A 24,656-nucleotide genomic window follows, 5' to 3' on the forward strand; every position below is an offset into this window, starting at 1 on the left:
CCCTCCATAACCTGGCCCCATCCTACCTGGCTGACCTCCTCTCCAGACACACTCCCACCCGCAACCTCCACTCTGCTGGTACCAACCTCCTGACCCCCCCCCCCCCCCCCCATCCGGACCAAATTCAGATCCTGGGGGGACATGGCCTTCTCCATCGCTGCTCCCACCCTCTGGAACTCACTACCTCACACCATCAGAGACTCCTCCTCACTCACCACATTCAAAACATCACTCAAGACCCACCTGTTCAACACTGCATTCAACATTTAACCCACAGCATCTAACCCCTGACTATCTCCTCTCCTTCTCCCTCCTTTGTGCTTTGAATATTTCCCTATTGATTCTTCTTTTTTGCAATTGTTTTTATGTTTTGCTATGCATTATGTTTTGCACTCTGTCAAAGCGTCTTTGGGCTTCCTGAAAAGCGCTATACAAAATAAATGCATTATTATTATATGTTGCAACTCAAGTTTATTCACGGCACTGTCTCCTGCACTATTTCCATGAAACTTGAAAACAACCTTTATCACCCATGATGTTCCAAAGTTTGTTGACGGCAATAAGAAAATTGAAGTGTAGGGGTGTATACGGGGGGGGGGGGGGGGTCAAAGTCTGACGAAGTTTGACCCCCCAAAATAAGTATTTGCTTTCTTCTCAGAAACTACACATGCAATTTTGATGAAACGTGACCACAACCTTCATCACCCGTGATGTTCCGATGTTTGTTCACCGCACTACGATGTTTGTTCACCGCACTAAGAAAATCGAAGTCTGAGGGGGTTTACGGGGAGTCAAAGTGGGTCCACGTTTGACCCCCCCCCCCCCCCCCCCCCCCCCAAAATATATATTTGCTTTCTTCTCTGAAACTAAACAAACGATTTTTATGAAACTTGACGACAACCTTCACCACCCGTGATTTACTAAAGTTTGTTCACAGCATTAAAAATTTTTTTTAGCCCCGAGGGGATCTATGGGAATAGGGGGCTGATCCCCATAATAGGCACTTGATTTCTTCTCAGAAACTACACGTACAATTCCGATGAAAGTTGACCACAATGTTCTGTTCATCACCCATGATATACCAACGCTTGTTGCCGGCATTTAAAAAAAACATCGGCCACAGTGGGGATCTAGGGGGTGGGGTTGCGGGGGGGGGGGCGTATTGTCCCCCAAAAGTAGGCATTTGCTCTTTTCTCTGAAACTCCATTCACAATTTCAACCTTAATCACCTGTGATGCAACAATGTTTGTTCAAGGCATGAGAAAAATTGGGGCTTTCGGAGGTATACAGGGTGGGGGGAGGGGTGGGGAGGGTTGTCCCCGAAAATAGGTATTTTTTTGTTTGTTTGTTTAAAGTCTTATGATTATGTTCGTATGATTCTACATGCTGCCCTGTCTTCTAGAAACCATTGAAATTGGTTTAAAATATCTTTAGTCAGTTTATTCTACCAGGTGAGCACCCATGGGTATTGCCTCTATTTTTTAACTTAAGAAGTCAACGGCTTTACCTTAATCACAACACAAACAACAAACATAACTAACGTGAAGGCGTTGTGACATAAGGACACACATACAGATTGGTTCGATAGGATCTTTGTGGACATTCGTACGAGGCAGGACCAATATAAGTGCGAGATTAAACAAATGACACATACAGGACATAATAACCAATGAAGACAAAGAATTCGAGGCGTTTTTAAACAAGAATACCGAATATGAAGGCGGCCGGTGCCGTATCGACACGGAAACAGAACCGGATGCTCCAAACAGGGACTGCCCGCTATAAACCCGGACAAAGCATCACCGGATCTTTCGCTCTCCTTCTCAAAACAACTTTTGTTAACAAATAGGCCCATCGAAAACAACTCCATGAATAAGTCAAACTCTTGAATCATGGGTGGATCCAGGAATTTCAAAACGGGGAGGGAGTGGGGGTGCACCAGGTCAAAGTGCCAAATGGGACGGGGGTGGAAGGGGTGGAAGGGGTGGAAGGGGTGGAAGGGGTGTGGAGGGTCTGGACTCCCAGGAAATTTTGGAAAATTGATCGATTTTGAAAAAAAAATCATTTTCGGCACTGGGGAAGGTGACATGGACACCAGGTGTCAAGTGAATTATTTAATAGCGCATTAAATGTGTCTTTCCCATTGGAGCCGTTCATCTTTTAAGAGTGCTTTAAATGCGCGTTTCCCAATCGGCCCGTTAATGGATTTTGTCGCAGGTTGTGACCACAGTGCTGCCATTCTTGTTTTGATTAAGGAATGGCTGGGAAGTCGGCTCACCAGTTCACCTCTTTGGCCCATTAGTCATCGCGAATATGCTGAACTGTTGGGCCAGGGAAGAACGCAAGTAACTGCAAAAAGCTCCAAGAACGGCGGAAATATATAAGAACGAGCCGATTTGTCACATCGTCACAGATTGTTTACCCCAATATAGGGCCGTTCACGCTGAGTTTTTTTCCCAGCAATTTACGTACAATAACGTTTGATTATGTAACATAACGTTTGATTACATAATTATTTGATTAAGGAACAAAATGGAACACTTGATTACTGTGCATACGTTCTGTGTCCTGGATCCGCACCCCCTACACACACTCCTTCCCCGTATCAGCACAACAACCCCCCCTCCCACACCCCCCGCCCCCCGTATCAGCACAACACCCCCCTCCCCTCCCACACACACCCCCGTATCAGCACAACACACACACCCCTCCCACACACCCTTCCCCCACCTCCCCTGGCAACACACACACACACACACACACACACACACACACACACACACACACACACACACACACACACACACACCTCCCCTCCCACCACACACACACCTCCCCTCCCACCACACACACACACACCTCCCCTCCCACCACACACACACACACCTCCCCTCCCACCACACACACACACACCTCCCCTCCCACCACACACACACACACCTCCCCTCCCACCACACACACACCTCCCCTCCCACCACACACACACCTCCCCTCCCACCACACACACACCTCCCCTCCCCTCCCACCACACACACACCTCCCCTCCCCTCCCACCACACACACACCTCCCCCCCCTCCCACCACACACACACCTCCCCTCCCCTCCCACCACACACACACCTCCCCTCCCCTCCCACCACACACACACCTCCCCTCCCACCACACACACACCCCCCTCCCACCACACACACACCTCCCCTCCCACCACACACACACCTCCCCTCCCACCACACACAGACCTCCCCTCCCACACACACCTCCCCCCCACCACACACACACCTCCCCTCCCACCACACACACACCTCCCCTCCCACCACACACACACCTCCCCTCCCCTCACACACACACCTCCCCTCTCCCACCACACACACACCTCCCCTCTCCCACCACACACACACCCTCCCACCACACACACACCCTCCCACCACACACACACCCTCCCACCACACACACCCTCCCACCACACACACCCTCCCACCACACACACACACACACACACACACACACACACACACACACACACACACACACACACACACACACACACACACACCTCCCCACCCACCACACACACACCTCCCCTCCCACCACACACACACCTCCCCTCCCACCACACACACACCTCCCCTCCCACCACACACACACACACACACACACACACACACACCTCCCCTCCCACCACACACACACACACACACCTCCCCTCCCACCACACACACACACACCTCCCCTCCCACCACACACACACACACCTCCCCTCCCACCACACACACACACCCTCCCCTCCCACCACACACACACACACCTCCCCTCCCACCACACACACACACACACACACACACACACACACACACACACACACACACACACACACACACACACACACTCCCCTCCCCTCCCACCACACACACACACACCTCCCCTCCCCACACACACACACACACCTCCCCTCCCCACACACACACACACACACACCTCCCCTCCCCACACACACACACACACACACACACCTCCCCTCCCCACACACACACCACCTCCCCTCCCCACACACCTCCCCTCCCCACACACACACACCTCCCCTCCCCACACACCTCCCCTCCCCACACACCTCCCCTCCCCACACGCACACACCTCCCCTCCCCACACGCACACACCTCCCCTCCCCACACACACACACACCTCCCCTCCCCACACACACACACACACCTCCCCTCCCCACACACACACACACACACACACACACCTCCCCTCCCCACACACACACACACACCTCCCCTCCCCACACACACACACACCTCCCCTCCCCACACACACACCTCCCCTCCCCACACACACACACACACACACCTCCCCTCCCCACACACACACACACCTCCCCTCCCCACACACACACCTCCCCTCCCCACACACACACACACCTCCCCTCCCCACACACACACACACCTCCCCTCCCCACACACACACACACCTCCCCTCCCCACACACACACACACCTCCCCTCCCCACACACACACACACCTCCCCTCCCCACACACACACACACCTCCCCTCCCCACACACACACACCTCCCCTCCCCACACACACACCTCCCCTCCCCACACACACACACACACACCTCCCCTCCCCACACACACACACACACACACCTCCCCTCCCCACACACACACACACCTCCCCTCCCCACACACACACACACCTCCCCTCCCCACACACCTCCCCTCCCCACACACACACACACCTCCCCTCCCCACACACACACACACCTCCCCTCCCCACACACACACACACCTCCCATCCCCACACACACACACACCTCCCATCCCCACACACACACACACCTCCCATCCCCACACACACACACACCTCCCATCCCCACACACACACACACCTCCCATCCCCACACACACACACACCTCCCATCCCCACACACACACACACCTCCCATCCCCACACACACACACACCTCCCATCCCCACACACACACACACCTCCCATCCCCACACACACACACACACCTCCCATCCCCACACACACACACACCTCCCATCCCCACACACACACACACCTCCCATCCACACACACACACACACACACACACACACACACACACACACACACACACACACACACACACACACACACACACACACACACACACACACACACACACACACGTCACCTTTTGCCAGTAGGACACCCTGCCTGACGCCACGACCTGCTGCTCCGCGGCGCCAACACCCTCGGGGCTACTCGGCGATCGACCCCCCGCTCTCGATCACCACGGATTCGGGGCTCCTCTTTGCTTGTCTGCAGGTGTCTGCGGATATCTCCCTCGCTTCCTTTTTCTCTCCAATAGGCCGCATCGCGAAGATCGTCGAGCTCCCGCCTTCATACTCCCCGTGACTAATATCGTCACTCATTCATTCTTTCATTCCCATTAATCCTTCTCATACCTTGACATGAATTATATTCGTACTTTAACTCGACTTGCTTTAATTGAGAAACCAGGGGTGTGTACAGTTACCAAGTTTCCTGTAGAGTGTGGACGCTCGCCAAGTAGCTTAAACACTCAATTTGAAACGGTTGCTATGGAACGGCTGCCTTGGCAAGCGCTAGCAAACTGCTTGACAAATGAACACCCCCCCACAAAGGTGTGCAAGGGTGTGTCATTACCTAATCAGCTTGCTATCGCTTGCCAAGCCAGCCGTTCCTAAGCAACCGTTTCGTTGGAGTGCTTGCCTAATGAACAAATACTTGATAATCTTTTACAAAGTTCACCATTTGTACACATTTGTTGGCAAAGTGGCGCCACATGCATTCCATCTATTTAATATGTACGAAAATATGGCGGGGATTTTGACCCTTCCAGACATGCCACACAGGCTCCGGCTCCCACGCATACGTAATAAGTAGATGGGACCAAAGGGGATCGGAAAAGAAACCTGCAGCTAATCAGTCCTTTGACCCTCATTCGTCCCGATCGCGCATGCGCAGAGAGGAGTGAGATATTTTTACTGTTTGCTTGTCTGGCAGTCGAACAGAATTGAAAATCATTCCAAACAGGAAACTTAGTGTTTGTTAAGGACCTCATAAAGGACACAAACACCAGGCAGGAATAACTGATGTAAGGTGTTAGATACGGTGGTGTAATAGACACTGCGTTAACCGAGGGAAATTCCAGAAAGAATTTATTTATACGTATTTTACAATCTTTATTTTATTTAAATCCATTTATATACTTGAACACTGTATAACACAAATCACCTTATGTGGCCTTTCAAGCACTTTCCGTTTAGCAGTACTTAGACATCCTTACTGCAATTCAATGCATGGACTGGTGTTTGTTTGTCGTGCTACTCCTGTTATAGTTCTGGGACGGTGACGTCCATACTTGCTACATCGGATCAGCTTGACCCCAATTAGTGCATAGGGTCTTTGTAGATTTGCCGGTGGCCTTGGGGAGGGTGAAGAGGGGACGCGATTTCTCCATGTAAATGTGCGTGCAGCACCGCCCCAAGTGGTTGAAGGTATTACAAGTCCCTACCCTTTCCAGTGCAGTGAGGTGTTTTGAATTGCACATCAAGAGGTATTTTGAATTACGTTTGAATAAGGATAATAACATAACCCCCCCCCCCCCCCTCCCTCCCTGGAGCTGGTGCTTCTAGTGTTAAATAAGGGAGATGTACAAGGCTGCTTCAATAGTGCTAGACCTCTGGAAAAAATAAAAATTAATCTTTAAAATCATCATTTTATTTAAATTGAAGTATGGGGTAATGTGTTCTATGAACTACAGTGCATTCACAAAGTATTCAGACCCCTTCACTTTTTTCACATTTTGTTATGTTGCAGCCTTATGCTGAAATCGTTCAAATTCATTTTTTCCCTCATCGATCTTGCAGCCTCATGCACTTGTAAGCAAAGAAAATTAACCATATTGTACTGGGAATGGGGAAGTGGGAGAGGGTTGGGTGATTATTTACGAGGATAGTTGAAAGGAAACAAAAACTTGGTTTTAAAATCTTTATTCAAACAAACAATTGAAGTGTTGGATTCTCACAAGAGGAATAACATTTTCTCTCCACTCAAAAACAAATAGAATAATTGTATTTTACCCCCCCCCCCCCCCTCCCAAAGAAGCAAACAACATCTTAACAGGAATCTCATGAGATTCTTCAAGTTGATAAACTCCCATCTCTGGAGTACATTCATCCGTACTTATCCATCGTGATCAGAGGTCATCCCTCGGGTCCGTTCACATTCAGAGCCTTCATGTAGTGACAGGAGCGCGAAACAAGCGGTAAAAGTGAATGCAAAATTAATTACGTGAAAGATGGCAGAACAGGTTTTTTCTTTATTAACGACTCTCCACCTTGTGTTTCATTCTCCCTGACTTTGAGCCTGTCACTCACGGCGGGTGGAAAAGCTTTTAAAGGCAGGTGGACCCAACGCGAACAAAACACGCCGGGCCCGTTCTCAGTTACCGTGCCCCCAATTTTTTCCCATACACCGGCGATGATGACCCGACCTCGATGGCCAAACCGATGCGTGCCGACGTCGATACGTTCACCACTTGCGCGGTTTCACAAAAGATCAGTGTCGGGATTCCAACAATGATCCTTCACCACTGTGGGATCAAACTAATTTCCTCGAGGTCAAAATGCCGAACGAACAGCACCGATTGATCAAACTTGAACTGTGTATGTATGATGATGCTGTGGTTGCCATCCGTAATGTCATGTATAAAAACAACAAAAGTGCAGAAAACGGTAAATAATGATATGAATACACAGCAGAAAAACAAATAAGGCAATTGAAGAAGGCCTCTTGTTAAGCAATTAGACCTGGAAGTGAAGAGTGGGAGGAGTGAAAACAGAAGAAAGGGTGAAAAGCAGAGAGAGTGGAAAAAAAGAAAAAGAGAAAGTTGATGATGTAACACAATGGGAAGCTAAAGAGGAAGCAAGGGAGGGGCAAAAGTAAGCAGGAAGAGTTAAGAGGTAATGGGTCAAGGCAGAAAAAGAGGTCAAAACATGACAGGGGTGTTTTGAGCCAGGATGGGGGTGGGATATGAATGAGGACAGGAAGTGGGCTTGAAGTCAGAGGTGTGATACACAAGGTTGATGAAAAGAGCAGAGACAAATTCACTTTGGGAAAGAGCAAACAAGAACAAAAGAAAAAAAAAAGAAAAAAGAAGAAGAAGAAGACGAAGAGGGAAGAAGAAGAAGAGGAAGAATAAGGCAGCATCAGTGTCTGACTAGCCCGAATTAAAAGAATCAAAAAGGTGCAAGTTCAACCATAAAACACCATCAGGTGGAGAGACCAAGGGCCTGGGGGAACCGTCATGGCAACAAGTGGTAGATCAGGCAGAGTCTGCAATACGAGCGCGGAGAGGCCACCGGCACAGGATATAAGCAGTTCCTATAATTTTTTACCCTGGCCGTCCATGAAGTCTTTCGCCTCGTTTATTTTTGCTGCCAGATATGGAGATCCACCTGAAAAACATACAGTAAACCAGGTAACCATTTACCCGCGGCAATAAACTTCAAGGAAACGGTGCAAGCTTGCTCGTTTTGTAGCTTTCACCGAGTGAAACATGGACAATTAAATAGAAGAGGTTGGTTGGGACTGGGAGTGGAGGCAGGGATGAGGTGGGGAAGACAAAGAACAACAATAAACAACGCCATAATAGTCCGGCAGATATGTGAAGAATTGTGGTAGAATTGTGCCTTTGATGATACAAGCATGAAACTTGGCACACAGTTAGGGCATACCCTTACAGTGAAATTTGGATGTAGGGGCATTCCAGATTTCTCCTTGGCCCAAAATGGCGGCCATTTTACAAAATGGCGGCTAAGAAGGACATATTTACCTATTATTTCAGACTTGTCATTTGTGCTGCTATTGAAACACAATGTAATGAGCATATTATAAATTGTCATGTACATGCTATGCAATACCTTCATACTGGGTTCAAAATTGGAATCTACGGTGGCCTATAAGGGGCAGAACAAATGGTTTACCATTGCAATAGACAGGACTGGTCTAGCGGTTTAATTATTTAACTTTGCATGACTATCTGATTTCTCCTGGGTGTAATTTTGGTTCAATACCTTTATATGAACAACTTTGATGTAGCTTTATGAACTTTCCTATCATAGACTAGGTGACTATAAGGAACAATGCAGGGCTAGTGAAAAGTTACGAAAGCGAATTACTATATTTATGATAATAATGTACCTATGTATTTCTTTTTCAGATGATAACTCGACTGCACTGCACCTTCGCTCATTGACTGTAGTAGCTACCTAGATTTGGTTCCCAATTTGTATATTGATTGGATGGTGGTGGTGGATAATGCTTAATTGACAATGGCCAACAAAAATTTCAAGCTATTAGACCCCCAAAGCCCTAGTACATCTGGAACAAACATGCCTTATCTGACAGATTGGGAGAAGTGTGTGTTATGTCAGGAGGTCACCGATGAGGCCCTTGCCTGTCCAGCTGATTCCAAGCGAACCACAGGGTCCGGATACCAAACTCTTGCAGATTATCTCCTCACCTTCAGCCAGATGGGCTGCCTGCCAAAATCTCTAGAACTGTCCCGCCTGGACGATGGTGAAGGTATCCAGTCAACCTTCCAGAGCCACAAGGCTAAGTGGCATGATTCATGCAGACTGAAATACAACAAAACTGAACTGCATCGGGCACAAAAAAGAGAAACGTCTAGTGAAGAAACCGCAAGTGTCTCAAGAAAGTACACCCGTCACAGAGTACATGTAGACCACACACAGCCACAGCCTGAAAAGTGTTTCTTTTGTGACAAACCAGCGGGTACTAATTCTCTGCGAAAAGCTTCCACCTTCGACCTCGATAAACATGTCAGGACAGCTGCCCTGAAACTAGGAGATCAGGCACTTCTTGCTAAACTGAGTGCAGGTGACCTTATAGCACAAGATGCACAGTACCACGTGAAGTGTCTGGTGTCACTTTATAACAAAGCAAGGGCCACAAGCACAACACTGAATGAACAAGATGATATCAATCACGGTATAGCACTTGGAGAGCTAGTGTCCTACATCGATGATGCCCGCACAGATGCTCTTGTGACACCAGTGTTCAAGCTGGTAGACCTAGCAAGACTATACACCACCAGGCTGGAACAGCTTGGAACAGTCTTGACCAGGCGTGTCCACTCCACCAAACTCAAAGATCGAATCATGACATATTTTCCAGACCTAGAGGAGCACATGTCCGGTCGAGATATTCTGCTTGCTTTCAACCAGGATGTTGGCTCAGCCCTTCAGAAGGCATGTGATCACGACACTGACAGTGATGGAGTTTGTCTTGCTAGAGCCGCAAATATAGTTCGTAGAGACATGTTGAAAATGAACTCAACATTTAGTGGTTCATTTGAAGCCCACTGCCAAGAACATTCGGTACCTAATTCGCTTGTATCACTAGTTTCTATGATCTTGAATGGTCCTAACATCCAAGAGCAGTCAAGCCACTCGTCGGTATCAACACCTACTCTCACAATCTCACAACTCCTTATGTTCAACAGTTACTCACGCCGCAGAGAGAGTAGCAGTACTACCACGTCCACGAGGCACAGTCACAATCGGGAGACTCCCCTGCCTGTGTACCTGGGCACCCTTATCCACACAAAGACTCGAAAAAGAGACCTGGTTGATACTATGTTCAACCTGGGTCTCTCCATCTCCTATGACAGGGTGCTTAGCATCTCCACGGACTTGGGGAACAGAATCTGCCGTTTCTTCCAAAATGAGGGTACAGTTAGCCCCCCTGAGCTAAAAAGTGACCTCTTCACAACTGGGGCAGTGGATAACATTGATCATAACCCCAGTTCAACAAGTGCCCACGACTCCTTCCATGGCACTGGCATTTCACTTTTCCAGCACCCAAATAGCGATAGCCGTGGAGTTCAACGGGTAAACCCAGATGACACATCAACAACAGATGCACACCTGCCACAGTCATACACCATCGTACCTCCTGTTGTTCTGGGTAAATGTGACCCACCTGTACCCAAGCTAGCGGGTCCCAACAAAAGCAACTGCCAACTCATCCCTGAAGCAATGCAGATTGAGTACAGGTAACTGATTATTGTGTTTGAACTGTGGACAGTTATATGTGTACCTAAATAACCAAGACTTGTTAACTTGTGTGGACTTGTTTGTTCTTAATTGTGTTCATTATCTTGCATTTTGACAGGTGGCTGGAGCAGATGGAGAAGACAGTGCTATCTGACACACCACTTAAGGGAGACGAGACAGTATCATGGGCTGGATACCATGCCAGCAAGCAGTCTATTCCAGAAGAACCAGAGTGTAGTGTGGCCTTAACTTCATTGCTGCCTCTCTTCTATGACCAGGCAAAATCTGTGGCAATGATTCGTCACTCCATGGATGTCATCAAGAAAGCAATCGATATTCTGAATCCAGGTCAGATCCCTGTAATCACACTTGATCAGCCACTGTACACACTTGCCAAACAGATCCAATGGAGATGGCCAGAAACACACGGAGAAGATCACTTCGTCATGGTCTTTGGTGGACTCCATATTGAGATGGCAGCATGGAAAACCCTCGGTGACCTTCTGGATAGCAGTGGGTGGACAGGCGTTCTGATGCTTGCAGGGGTTGCTACAAGTGGTACTGCTGATTCCTTCCTGAAAGTGACAAATGTGACACGCACACGACGAGCACACCAAGTCACAGCCAGTACTCTCTATCTTCTCCTGAAGGAAGCCTACAGCCAGTACACCAGTGGACTAGATGAGGGACAGGATACGATACCACTAGATGACTGGTGCGGTGAACAAGCCAATGCAAGTCCACAGTTTCAGTTCTGGTTCCTAATTATGCAGCTAGAACTGGCAGTCCTGATCTATGTGAGATCCGTCCGTGAAGGAAACTTCCAACTGTACACTGATGCTCTGACCAAGCTTGTACCATGGTTCTTCGCCTTGGGACATACAAACTATGCCAGGTGGATCCCAGTTCACTTGCGCGACATGGTGACACTTGCAACAAAGCATCCAACTGTATACGCACAGTTTCTGGCAGGAAACTTCACCATGAAGAAGACTACACGTGCATTCTCTGCCATAGCCTTAGACCAGGCACACGAGCAAAATAATGCATTGGTGAAAGGTGATGGAGGGGCTGTAGGTCTTACGGAGAATGCTGCAGCTTTGCGCCGATGGATGGTGTCTGGTCCAGAGATGGCCAAACTGATCTATAAGTTCGAGGCCACAACAGAAAAAAGAATTAGGAAAACTGAACTAAAACACCATGAACAGACAAAGCACACGCAGGTAGCCTTTGCTCGAGATGTGAGAGCACTCACCCGTGTCATAGGAGAGATGGGGAACCCATTCTGTGACGACAGCAAAGATCTCTTGGTGCTAGACAGCAGAGACCTGGCAGACCCAGCAGTCATCAACACCCTTTACCAGATCGAGAAGCTGGGAAAAGAACAGTATGACACATATGTGAACGAGAGGCTTGTACATCAGACAAAGCCTATCACTGACCCAATAAAAAGAAACAATCTCCCTCTCTTCAGCCGACCCCCAGTCAGAGAGAAGTCAAGAACAGAGTTGAAGGTGGTATCTCTGAAGAATGACTGCGTTCTGTTCTCCAGGCTGTTTATTGCATCCCAGACACGGAATGGAGATCTTGATGAATTATTTGCACATGAAAACCAAGCTTGTCCCCCTGCATTGTCACAAATGGGCAAAATCCGGCTTGGAACCAAGTCTGATCTGGTTGGGTGCTTAGAAGATCTGATCACCTCACGGGAAAATGATGATGTAAGCCCCCCTGTTGAAGTCATGATCCTGGATGGAGCAGCCATCGTGAACATGCTGGCACCTCGTAATGCGAAGACCTTCTCTGAGTATGCATCACTAGTATTCTTGCCATACATCACATCTCAGATACAAAATAAGAGCAGGGTTGATATTATCTGGGATGAATATTTCCCAGACAGTTTGAAAGCCGACACCAGGAAGACGAGGGGTAAAGGCACCAGGAGACGAGTTGAGCCATCTAGTTCCATCCCTCGAAACTGGCAGGCCTCCCTTCGCATAGACGAGAACAAGGTGGAGTTGTTTGACTTTCTAGCAACGAGGATAGCAAACATTGAGACTGACAAGCAAATCGTCACCACAAACCACAAAGAAGTTTTTTGTACACAGCCACGAGATGTTACTGGTCTTTCCCCGTGTAGTCACGAGGAGGCAGATACAAGGATACTACTCCATGTCCAAGATGCAGTCAGACAGGGCTATACCAAGGTGTCAATCCGCACAGTGGACACAGATGTTTTGATCCTTGCAGTGGCAGCAACTGGATATCTTGACATCGATGAACTCTGGGTTGCTTTTGGCACAGGGAAGAATTTCAGGCACTTGGCAGCTCACGAGATGGCTGTGGCACTGGGACCAAACAAGTGCCGAGGGTTGCCATTCTTCCACGCCTTCACTGGGTGTGACACCGTGTCCTGCTTCGGCGGAAGGGGGAAGAAAACAGCATGGGAAACATGGAAAGCCTATGATGAGGTCACCTCAGCTTTCTGCGCACTGGCTGCCACACCAACCATTTCAACTGCAAATGACAACATGGATCCACTGGAGCATTTTGTTGTTCTGCTCTACGATCGAACAAGCAGCCAGGAACATGTTAACGATGCCCGCAAGCATCTCTTCACCCAGACTGGTAGATCAATAGAGGCTATCCCACCAACGCAAGAAGCCCTCAGACAACACATCAAGAGAGCTGCCTACCAAGCCGGCTTTTGTTGGGGCCAGATGATGATTTGCGCACCTGAGCTCCCATCGCCAAGTGAATGGGGTTGGAAACAGAGTAATAACGGCTGGGGGATATATTGGACAACCCTCACAGAGGCAACTGAGGCATGCCGACAATTGATTAGATGTGGATGCAAGAAGGGTTGCAGGAAACAGTGCAAGTGTGTTAAGGCCGCACTCCAGTGCTCAGCTCTGTGTCACTGTGCAGGGGAGTGCACACGATAGTATACAGGAGGAATAACACACCTGTTACATATACACAAACATGTGGAAGACTGTTTTGTAGACTGTTTTATAGTGAAAGTCACTTCCACAGCGTTAATGTGGCATTTTCACTTCATTTCCATTGTGTTTCTGGAGTTTGCTCAAAATAGCTCAAAAAGTAATTATTTTTGTAAAGAATAAGGACCAAATAAATGTTATGTGAGTTTGTTGACATTTAATTATGATCTTACAACCTGTTTACGTGAAAAAAACATCATAGGTGTGCTTGAGCAATAAGTAAATCTAGTTTTATAGACATCGGTACTGTGTATCTTATTATCCGTAAACGGCCATTTTTAAAATGGCCGCCATTTTGTCCCTAGGAAAAGATTTGAATGCCCCTATATCCAAAAATCTTCCTAGTAGTATGCTCTATCAGTGTTCAAAATTTCATGCTTGTATCACCAAAAGCACAATTTTTTCACATATCTGCTGGGCTATAAAGAAATGAAAGACAGACTAAAGATAGTAACCTTTGTCTGGGTGGTTGAGCACCATGATGCGGCGATGTGTGTCACGTATCTTCGCGCGGTTTGCCGTTGGACTGGACGAGAAGGAAAATGGAGGAAAGGCGAGGGTTGGAAGAAGGGGAATGACAGGTGAAACCATAAGATAACATACTGACAGAGTTACCTCACTGCACCTTTTAATATACACATTCCCTCATCTCTGATCGGTGCTGCCGAAGCCTTTCTTGGCATGGCAAGGATTATACTGGGTGGTTTGCCATTGCCTTCTCAGCAGCAGTTCGGGTAGGAATTCGTCATTTTTTTCAGGGTGCCGACGATAGCTCGCCTACTCTTCGCGAGGGACACCGTGGGATCGTTAACGTCCATCAACTAATGCTGACAGACAGGTCGCCCGTTTTTATGTCCATCAAAGGGACGGCAGGTACAGGAATGAATCACCGGGATTACAGTTTATACCTGGGCCCAGGTTAGCCCAGGCAAGAGAAGATACAGGTGAGTGTGCATACCTCTAGGCCTTACTGCCAGCCATATACTGCACACATTACACAACCTAAGTACAAGACAAAATTATGGGAATTGGACTGGCGAGTCATGACACAGTAATGCGATGCCAGGTTGGACGAGTTAAATGAGCCCGTTCAGACTTGTGCTCCGTTTCCATATTTAAGAGAACTAGTAATACCAGCTCACTCCGGAGGTGAAACATGGTGTCACTACCCCCCCCCCCCCCCTCCCTCAGGCAGGGACAAGTGGTTAAAGCTCTTTCACTATTCCACACAAAAAAAAAAAAAAAAAATTCCACACTATTCACTTCCACACAATTCATTTCACTATTCCACACATACAGACGAAAACTGCAAGTCGTCCTCTCCCTCCCTCAAGAGGGGGTATTTTGTGCTCATGACCTAACCCTGGGTAGCACCAACAGGTATGCAAAATTTGGTGGCGATTGGTTTATCCGTTTTCGATTCTATAAATATCAGACGTTCACCCATACAGATATTTACCTTATTTTATATAGCAGGATGAGCCCGAGCATGAAATGTATACATGGTTTGTTTGCAAAAGCAATATGAGCCAATGATGTTATAATCCTTTTATCCAACACAGTCAAATCCATCGCAGGCAGGTGTTGACAATCTGGACAAGAGGAGGCACAAAGGCATGATGTCATACAGGTTTTAACAATTGTGCACATGCTGCACCTTGCCAGGCCCACACACCCACTCCGTGTTTGGTTATGGCAGCCTTGACGACGGTGTCACGACATGTTAAACATTGTTGTTCAAGTCACGGAAGTACTGGTTGGACTCCAAATAATGGAGGCAGCAACCAGAATGATCTGCGCTTTGTTTTTCCGACAATAATAGTACAATAATACAGGATCATTATTATTACCTAACTATATCATGGTAATTCGGTTTTTACTTTTGTGCCGCAAAATAATGTTGAAAAAAAACAGAATGCAGAATTAGCTTCACAATCAACCAAGAGTCCAGCTAGCTGGACAGCCTGTGTTGTTAGGGTTAGGGTTAGGGGTTAGGGTTAGGGTTAGGGTCAGGGTTAGGGTCAGGGTTAGGGTCAGGGTTAGGGTTAGGGTTAGGGTCAGGGTTAGGGTCAGGGTTAGGGAATGCAGAATAGGCCCGTCCGATACCTGATTCCCAAAATCAAAGCCGCTTCTCTCTTGGTCATTTTGACTTCAAAGCCTCCACGGTAATAGCTGCTAAAAGCCTGAAGTACAAAAGATCAATGGATTAAAACAATTACAAGATAACCAGAGTTTTCCAGAAAATAATACAGTTACATCGTCTTGCATTCTATCAATCGGATTAAGCAAAAATGCACGTCATGTGATCCAATCAAATTTCACTGGTACACACAAACAAGAAGAAGAAAACAGTCGATAAAAAGAAAGAGCAATCAAAGATTGCAGACCCCCGCCAGGACGTGTTTTTGGTGGTTTTTAAGGCTTTTGTGTTAAAACAAATATTGTGGCCGAACCACATGACGGATGATGTCATCATACTTTTTTTTTTCTCCACCAATTTATCCATGGATGATGCTCAAGAAACTTTATCTTGATCGGATGAAGTTTTGCACTTGTTGAATTACGACGTCATAATGGAGGCACCTATGACATCATCATTAACATGTAATTCCCCATGGTAGGTTCTTTACAATGAGACATTTCAATTTTTTCTACGCAGTGCTTTCGGAGACATAGAGGTGCAAAGGTTTTTGGCTTTGCCAAGATGGTGCCCATACCACGTGACCTATGACGTCATAATTATCATTAAAAAAATATACAGGAGGAGGTGCACCTATGGTGAAAATTTCCTGTCAATTGGACAAATGGTTGCAGAGAAAATCATATTTATTCTGTGCGGACAAACAGAAACAAACAGACAGACAAACGGACTCAAATGCAATACCCTCTCCTCTGGCGAGGGTAACGAGAATAGCACTGGGTAGAGTGCATACCTCTGCCAGGCTGAACAGTTTAGATTTTGTATCCAACTGATACCTTAACCAGAATCTAATCGTCTTGTTCTTGACACCTAACCAACTCATCCACATAGTTTTGGCATAACTCGTCCACAAGTTTTTGAGATATTGTGTTCTATATCGTTTTTGAAAAGTTTTAAAAAATTCTCGGATCCGGATTCGGATCTTCACCAAAATCAAAAGAATCCGTCCTTGTCACACAACCAACCTCTCCACCAAATTTAGTCTGAATCTGTCCTCAACTCTTTGAGATATCCTGCTCAAACAGACAAGGATGAACACATAACCTCAGTCCACCTTTGGTGGCGGAGGTAATTAAATGTGATTATCAGACTGATGAGTGGAAGATTATTAAACAGGAGCAAGAATTGCTTTGCAATACATGTCTCCTATAGGTGGGATATTTTCTATGTCCAAAAAGGGCAAACTATTTGAAAAATGGACAACCTCTCTGAAACTCGAACTTGTTCTGTAACTTATCATAATAAAGCCATGTACCAAGTTTTAGTTGAATATTGTTGCGGTTATAAGAACTAGGGCATGCCCGTACGTGGGTGCCCGTTCCTTGCCAAAAAAAAAAAATAACGCTACCCGTACGCTCTACCCCGCCCGTACGCCCGTACGCCCGTAAACAAAAAAAACAACGCTCTTCGCTTCCGCCCTTCGCTCTGACTGAATTGGGAGAAATAATGCGCATAAGAAATCGAGAAATTATTATTTTCTCCGGAAGAAATCGAATTACGAACCGTAATGGCGCACGCGCTCGGCTCGGCTCGCTCTCACATCGGCCACGCCTACGCAATAACGCGTTCTGTGATTGGCTGCCGGAAGTGCAGTCTTCACTGTCCGGAAGGTCGCAAATCGCAGTTACGATGAATCGCAAATTAGTTTTAATTAGTTTTAAAACATAGTTTAACGGCAACATAGTTTTCCAACGTGAAATAAATGAATACGCTCTCAAATGTGCCGTCCGAGGCAGAGTCTGTTCGCCACGTTCGGCACACGTGATAGCTCGCTGCTCTCTGATTGGTTGAATCGTTTTTTGGACATAGCTCGGTAACTACTTCTCCGATTAATATGAAACCTTGAAAAGGCACATCCTCGGGTCCCCAGCAATATACCTGGCAAGTTTCAAGTATATCGGACCCGTGGTTGTCGAGAAACAGCGGTCACAGACATACAAACATACAAACATACAAACATACAAACATACAAACATACACACAGAGATTACTGGAATTATAGATAGATAAAGGATAACCCCCCTCGTAGGTAGACGCACCACAACATGTAGCCTCGCTGTAGTATAGTTATTTCTTAGTAAATGTAAGGTAGTCTCCTTTCCTGTGTTAGTTTTGCGTTGAGTAGGCCAGTGAGCTTAGCTGTTCTTTTGCGTTGGAATGCCACGTGCTCGGCCTGAACAAGTCTGGCAAGGCCGAAGGGAGGAGCTGCAGGAGGGAGTGGCTGGTAACCAACGAGCCGCCAATCAAAGATCGAGGGGAGTGGCTCACCACGGCGATGAGAGGTGGGGCTTGGAACATTCGAGTAAGGCCAGGGCGGAGCCATAAAACCCTGCCCTGGGTACCCCCGCCTGAGTTGAGAGTCGCGCAGCCCATGAGTCGAGTCGAGTCGGGGAATCAGAGTTGTCAGAGCCTGAATGAGCCTGAATGTCAGAGCCTGAATGTCAGAGCCAGAGAACGAGTGGATTGAACTGTCTTGATATAGCCGCGCGGTACACAAACTTTCCCCGTGCCCTGTGCCCTGTGCTCTGCTGCGCTGTATTAATCGCGCTCGTGAAGACGACCCGTTCCGGACCACAGACGCGCGATCTCCTCCTGCCTGCATTTCCCTGCATACGTGCCGTGACCACCAGAGGGCCACGCCGGGCGAGCTGTCCCGGAGCGACCGACAGCAAGGCGCGTTTGGCGCGCGAACTTCCTTCCTTCCTTTTTCCCCGCGTGAGTGAGAGGGCCCTGTGTCTGGGTTTGTTAACATTGTTTAAGCATCTGCTCTGTGTCCCCTTTCCTTTATCCTGATCACTGTACATTATAATAAATTGTGTTCTTCCTCTGATTTGACCGTTCTCGTCCCTTCCATTAATTGGCCTAGCATAGTACGAATAAAACCGCTCGAATGGGGTTCCATAAAAGTAACGGCACGAGTCACGTGATACGCACACCACTCGGGCATAATCGATTAGCGTGGCTTGTGCGAGGTCCGGTCCCCGTTTTCGTGGCAGTGTGGGTCAAAGGTACGTGCGGCGTCGACCCGATACCCTTTTTCACGCTTGCTGCGGAAGTGGCGATTCTGCCTCGTGGACACGAAGACCCAAGGGGAAAAAGGGGTTTAGTCCCCCCTTTGTAACGTGGACGGGCTTCGGGAGATCCGCAACAATATGTTAGAGGGTCATGGTGGAAAGTGTGGAAAAACACAGGTGAGATGGACAGACAGACAGAGAGCAAACCTGTAGTCCCCTTCGGTGAAACCGGTAGGGGACTAATAATATCCAGATGTACACCTGGGCATAAATACATTTTAAATAAATAAGATTTGTAAAGCAATCTTTTGGTGTGATAACGCAGGTAAAAAGTTCTGGTGGCCATCATCATGGTGTTAGCAGTTGGAAAATAATCGATTATTAAACTTCAAACTCATGTCTTCATTTGCACGTTCAATCTAACCGATCAATTGGGACTAACGGCAACGATAAACTGCACAACAGAATGTTTCATGGAAAATGAAGGATGTAAGTAGTCGTTCTCTAAACATATCACCTAAAAATATAAATCAAGAATGTACAGACTTAGCATTTAATATGGAATTTTTTTTTTTTCTTGACTTGGGTTTACTTTCTTTCCTCAGTATATCAATCTGGTGAGTTTCTTTTACACTTTGGTGATTTATTTGTTAAAAGAACCATGTCACTGATTGTCTGTCGCAGCAAGAAGTCAACAACAGGATTATATCACAGGTGGCGTGGCAAAATGTACGGACAGGTACATTTGACGATTGACTTCACAATTGGGTATATAAGGGTTGTTGCGTTCTGTATTAGTGGAAAACAACTGCTGCACGTCTCCAAAAGTTATTGCCGCTTCCTCTGGAGATGGTCCGTCAACTCCACAATGCTGTTTGTCATGGAGTGGTGGCTTTACGAAATTACGGCATGAAACAGCGTGCTATTGCTCGGCAGTATGGCATCACTCAAGGTCAAGTGTCAAAGATCCTGAAACGAAATGCTCAGAGGGGTGTCGCTACTCCAATACCGAGGCGAGGACGTCCCCGCAGAACCACAAGGAGGGATGAATGCCAGCTGCACCGGTTAGCCCGCAATGGCCATACCAAGACAGCTAATCGGCTTAGGGCTGAGTGGCAGCAACTGACAAATGTGCCTGTATCCAGAAGGCTAGTCAACCAACGACTGGTTCAAGCAGGCTATCGTGCCAGGCGTCCCCTGAGAAAGCCACGCCTGACCAGACAACACCGCCAGCGCCGATTGCAGTGGGCCAGAGAGCACCGTCAATGGCAGCCAGGACACTGGAATCATGTGATCTTCAGTGACGAGTCTAGATTTCTGGTCTATCATCAAAATGGCCGCGTCCGAGTGCGCAGACAAGTGCATGAAGCCTACAACAAAGATTGTTTCGTGCCAAGAGTCCAAGCTGGAGGTGGTGGGGTGACCATTTGGGCTGCTTTTCATGCAGGGGCCAAAACTGACCTGGTTGTTCTAGATGGAAACCTGAACCAGTTCAAGTACAGGGCCATTCTGGAATAAACATTGCTTCCATTTGCTCGTGCAGCCTTTTGAGGAAACTTTGTCTTCCAAGATGACAATGCACGGCCTCATCGTGCTCGCATGATCCAACACTTTCTTGCTGACCGTGGTGTAGAGCATATGGAGTGGCCTGTCATGTCCCCGGATATGAATCCGATAGAGAACTTGTGGGAAGAATTAACGCGTCAAATCGACAACTTGGACCAGCAGCCGCCCTCTGTACGTGAATTGCAGCAGGCTATTGTCACTGCATGGCAAGTGATTCCTGTCCAAACCTTGGGAAATCGCGTGAACAGCATGCCTCAACGTGTACGTGCTCTCCTGAATGCTGGTGGGGGTTACACGAAGTACTGAACTGTAATTTTACTGTCCGTAATCCCAGTCGTAATTTAACTTTTGTTTTTGTTAAAAAAAAATTTGGCTAATGTGCAAAATAAAGAGATACTTCTGGAAAACATACAGAAGTTTAACGCAGTACTGTACGCGAATTGAGTTTGATATCAGTTTACATCACTTTCAAGGATCAATTTATTTGTTTCGAAATGTCAAATGTGGTTTTTGTTTCTTTTAAAGGTCACATTAACAAAATCTAGAATAATTTCAACATAATTCCAATGAACTTTTGGTTCTAAGACATCTTGAAAAGTAAGTTCACCCCCACAAAAAAAATATTCCATATTAAATGCCAAGTCTGTATTTCATCCAATTGAAGATATTGTGATGTAATAAGTATAAAGGCTTTCATCTAATATGCTTGGTCTCAGCACTTGACTAGCAGTAAGCTTCTGCCCCCTGTTGGTTGCTATATTTATTTATTTATTTTTGCAAATATAGAGAACGACTACTTGAGTATAAACAAACATAACTGGAGTTCACCAATTATTTTAATACTTGTGATCACCACTGACAAAGCTTCTCTTAAGACTAAGGGCTCATTGTTTATATTTAAGATCAATTTTGGGACATCAATTAAGATCAATTTTGGGACACCAGACTGCAGAATAAAGGTGTTGCTCTCCATTAGGCATACTCGCCTCTAAGCTGTCCAGCTTGGGTTGGGATCTAGATCCAGCCATAAACGAGTGCAAGGCATCAATTTGTGTGCCGGTTGTCTCGCCTGGGTTCAAATCCTGACAACTAGTCAAAACACCTGGGATGTTGGCAGACATGTGAGGCTGGTTCCACCCTTCAATGAAAAGGAGGAAGCCAAATTTTTTTTACACTTTGAGAAAGTGGCTCAACTGCTAAAATGGCCGGAGGAGTCATGGACCATATTAGTACAAAGTGTTCTGGTGGGAAAAGCTCAAGATATTTATTCGGCTTTACCGATTGAGCAATGTGCAGATTATGAGATAGTGAAGAAAACCATTCTCAAAGCCTATGAATTGGTCCCTGAAGCTTACCGGCAAAAATTCCGGAACGCCAGGAAGAGGGAGAATGAGACCCATGTGGAGTTTGCCCGAATGAAGGAAACCATGTTTGATCGGTGGTGTGATTCAAAAGAAGTCGGGAAAGACTTCGAACTATTGCGACAATTGATCCTGGTGGAGGAATTCCAACAGTGTGTCCATGAGGACATTAAAGTACATTTGGAGGAAAGGAAAGTACCAAAGTTGTATGAGGCGGCAACCATGGCAGATGACTATGCCTTAACACACAGGATGAGGTTCCATAAACCTAACTTCCCACCTAGAGTTTACACGGAGAGTTATGATACATCTGGTGCGGAGAACGAAGATTCAGGCGGGCAGCCTCGAGATGACTATGAGGACCCCTATGATACTACGATTTCTAGAAATCAAAAGACAACAGTTCCAAGGCAGACTTATTCTCCGGGGGGCTCGAGGCAAACCACGAGGTTCTCCTCCGGGCCTACTTGCGCTTTTTGCCATAAACCTGGACACTTGATGTCCCACTGTTATGCTCTGGGAAAGGAAAATCAGGAGCTGAGTTCGACTAGTACCACTCCGAATGCAATGGCAAATGTGAGTGGTCGCCCTCAAAAGGGTTACCAACCATTTATTTCAGAAGGGTTTGTGTCACTGGATGGAGCCTCGACTAGCCGGAGACCTGTTAGGGTATTGAGGGACACCGGAGCACATCAATCTTTAATGCTTGAAGGCATCTTGCCGTTGTCAGATGAGACGGCAACTGGTGATAGTGTTCGTTTACAGGGGATTGGTGGCTGTGTTAGAGCTCCACTTCATGCCATCCATTTGGAGTCCGATGTGGTGTCAGGACCGGTCACCGTAGGTTTACAAGCCACTCTTCCTGTAGAGGGAGTATCTGTTGTTATCGGGAATGATTTGGCCGGTGGTCAAGTTTATGGTCACCCGATGGTTGTTAAAAACTTTAAAAAAAAAAAAAAAACCCTACTGGGCTTCGTAGGGAAAATAACCACATTATTTATGGATGGCGACAAATTTAGCAAGTTATTTGTAGGGGGACTGAACTTCAAAACAAAGGAAGATGTTCTGGAGTCTGCCTTCAGCAAATATGGACCACTCTTGGAAGTGCTGCTGATAAAAGACAAGGAGACACAAAAGTCGAGGGTTTGGCTTTGTCACGTTTGAAAACTCAAAGGACACCAGAGTGGCAGAAAAGGATCTGAATAGCAAGGAGTGGGAAGGTCGGACCATAACAGTAGGGAAAGCATTTCCTAGGTGTCGAGGGGGCTACAGAAGAGGACCACGGAGTAGTAGTGGTGGTGGCCGCAATCGATATTATTATGGAGGCTTCCAGAGTTATGGCAGCTCCCGAAGGAAGGATTATCAGAGCAGTGGCCGAGAAGGAGACCGCTATTCATGTGACTACCGTGATAAGTGGTCCAACCGGGATTGTTAAGAAAGTTAGAAAGAGTTGAAGCACTGAATGCTGCGGAGCAGCCGAACCAAGATTCCTACACAGATTAACCGTGAACCCCACATTCCTAAAGGCGTCCATGTAGTGAACTTTCCTACACGGACTAACCGTGAACTCCACGTTCCTAAAGGCATCCATGTAATGAATATGTCCAGGCCTCACCACCCAACCACCATGGAACCTGGCCCTCAGCTCGGCCTCCCAGAAAAAGTGCTCGCGATTTGCTTGACTTTGGGATTTTGATTACTACCCCTTAACCTTCATTCAAAAGAAACAAAAAGTAAAATTAGAGGGGGAGGAAATTGAACATGTAAAGGGCAGGAACAATGTTGTTCCTGATGCTTTGTCCAGAGTGAGTTAACTTTGGAAATCTCTGTGGGTTGTGTGAAATTTTGTTGCTTTATTTTTGGGGAATGTTGAATATGGTTGCCCATGGGAATTGATGATTTGGGTTGGGAATTTACTTTTGCTTGTTTAAAGAGTTTGTATGCAAAGAAAGTTTTTGCTGTGTTCAAACTTTCTTTCTTGAGGGGGGGAGGTGTTACGGATTCGTAACTTCCGTTATTGTGGTTTTCCTCCACTTGAAAGATTTCGGATTCTACGTACTATTATTGTCTTCCTAAGGTTTATTGTTTATGAACAGTTATTAAAAGTTAAAAAAGGTCAACTTAAAATGATACAGGAAGCCGAACGAGAAGACAATGAGGTGAAGAGGAAGAAGCGGCGCAAGCAAAGTCGGAGAAGACGCATGACGTCAGCGCTCCGGAACGAGCGAGGTTTACCGACAGCCGCGAGGGGATTTTGAATTCCTGGAAGGGACATCCGGCGATAAGAATATTCGCTGGTGTGGAGAAATCTGCGTAGACAGATTTGGGGCACTGAGATTCCGACGAATCCTCGCCTCGTTGCATCGGCTCAAGCCAGAGCCGTCGGCCATCTTGCACCCCA

The 24,656-nt window shown here is 47.0% G+C and overlaps 2 protein-coding genes across 13 annotated transcripts in view; both read right to left on the minus strand.

Moving 5' to 3' along the window:
* Positions 1–5,427, minus strand: part of LOC137439021 (phospholipid-transporting ATPase IF) — a 214,811-nt gene extending 209,384 nt beyond the window's left edge. For 4 of the 9 annotated variants that reach the window (XM_078767624.1, XM_068134601.2, XM_078767623.1 and 1 more), the window contains exon 1: positions 5,181–5,419. The gene's annotated coding sequence lies outside the window, so the exon portion shown is untranslated. Of the gene's footprint in view, positions 1–5,180 lie in introns of all 9 variants that reach the window. The other 5 variants (XR_010986841.2, XM_068134596.2, XM_078767625.1 and 2 more) reach the window with 3 other exon arrangements.
* A 1,580-nt stretch (positions 5,428–7,007) lies between these two features.
* The window catches only part of DNAJC19 (DnaJ heat shock protein family (Hsp40) member C19), a 36,087-nt gene continuing 18,438 nt past the window's right edge, over positions 7,008–24,656 (minus strand). For 3 of the 4 annotated variants that reach the window (XM_078767626.1, XM_068134586.2, XM_068134587.2), the window contains 3 exons: positions 16,221–16,297; positions 14,570–14,640; positions 7,008–8,490 (listed from right to left, as the gene is read on the minus strand). In XM_078767626.1, the coding sequence (XP_078623752.1) occupies positions 8,417–8,490; positions 14,570–14,640; positions 16,221–16,297 (222 nt within the window). In that variant the 3' untranslated portion in view covers positions 7,008–8,416. Of the gene's footprint in view, positions 8,491–14,569; positions 14,641–15,573; positions 15,707–16,220; positions 16,298–24,656 lie in introns of all 4 variants that reach the window. The other variant, XR_010986840.2, reaches the window with a different exon arrangement.

This window comes from Myxine glutinosa, chromosome 13 (genome assembly GCF_964187855.1).
Source record: "Myxine glutinosa chromosome 13, kmMyxGlut1.1, whole genome shotgun sequence".
Lineage (NCBI taxonomy): Eukaryota > Metazoa > Chordata > Myxini > Myxiniformes > Myxinidae > Myxine > Myxine glutinosa.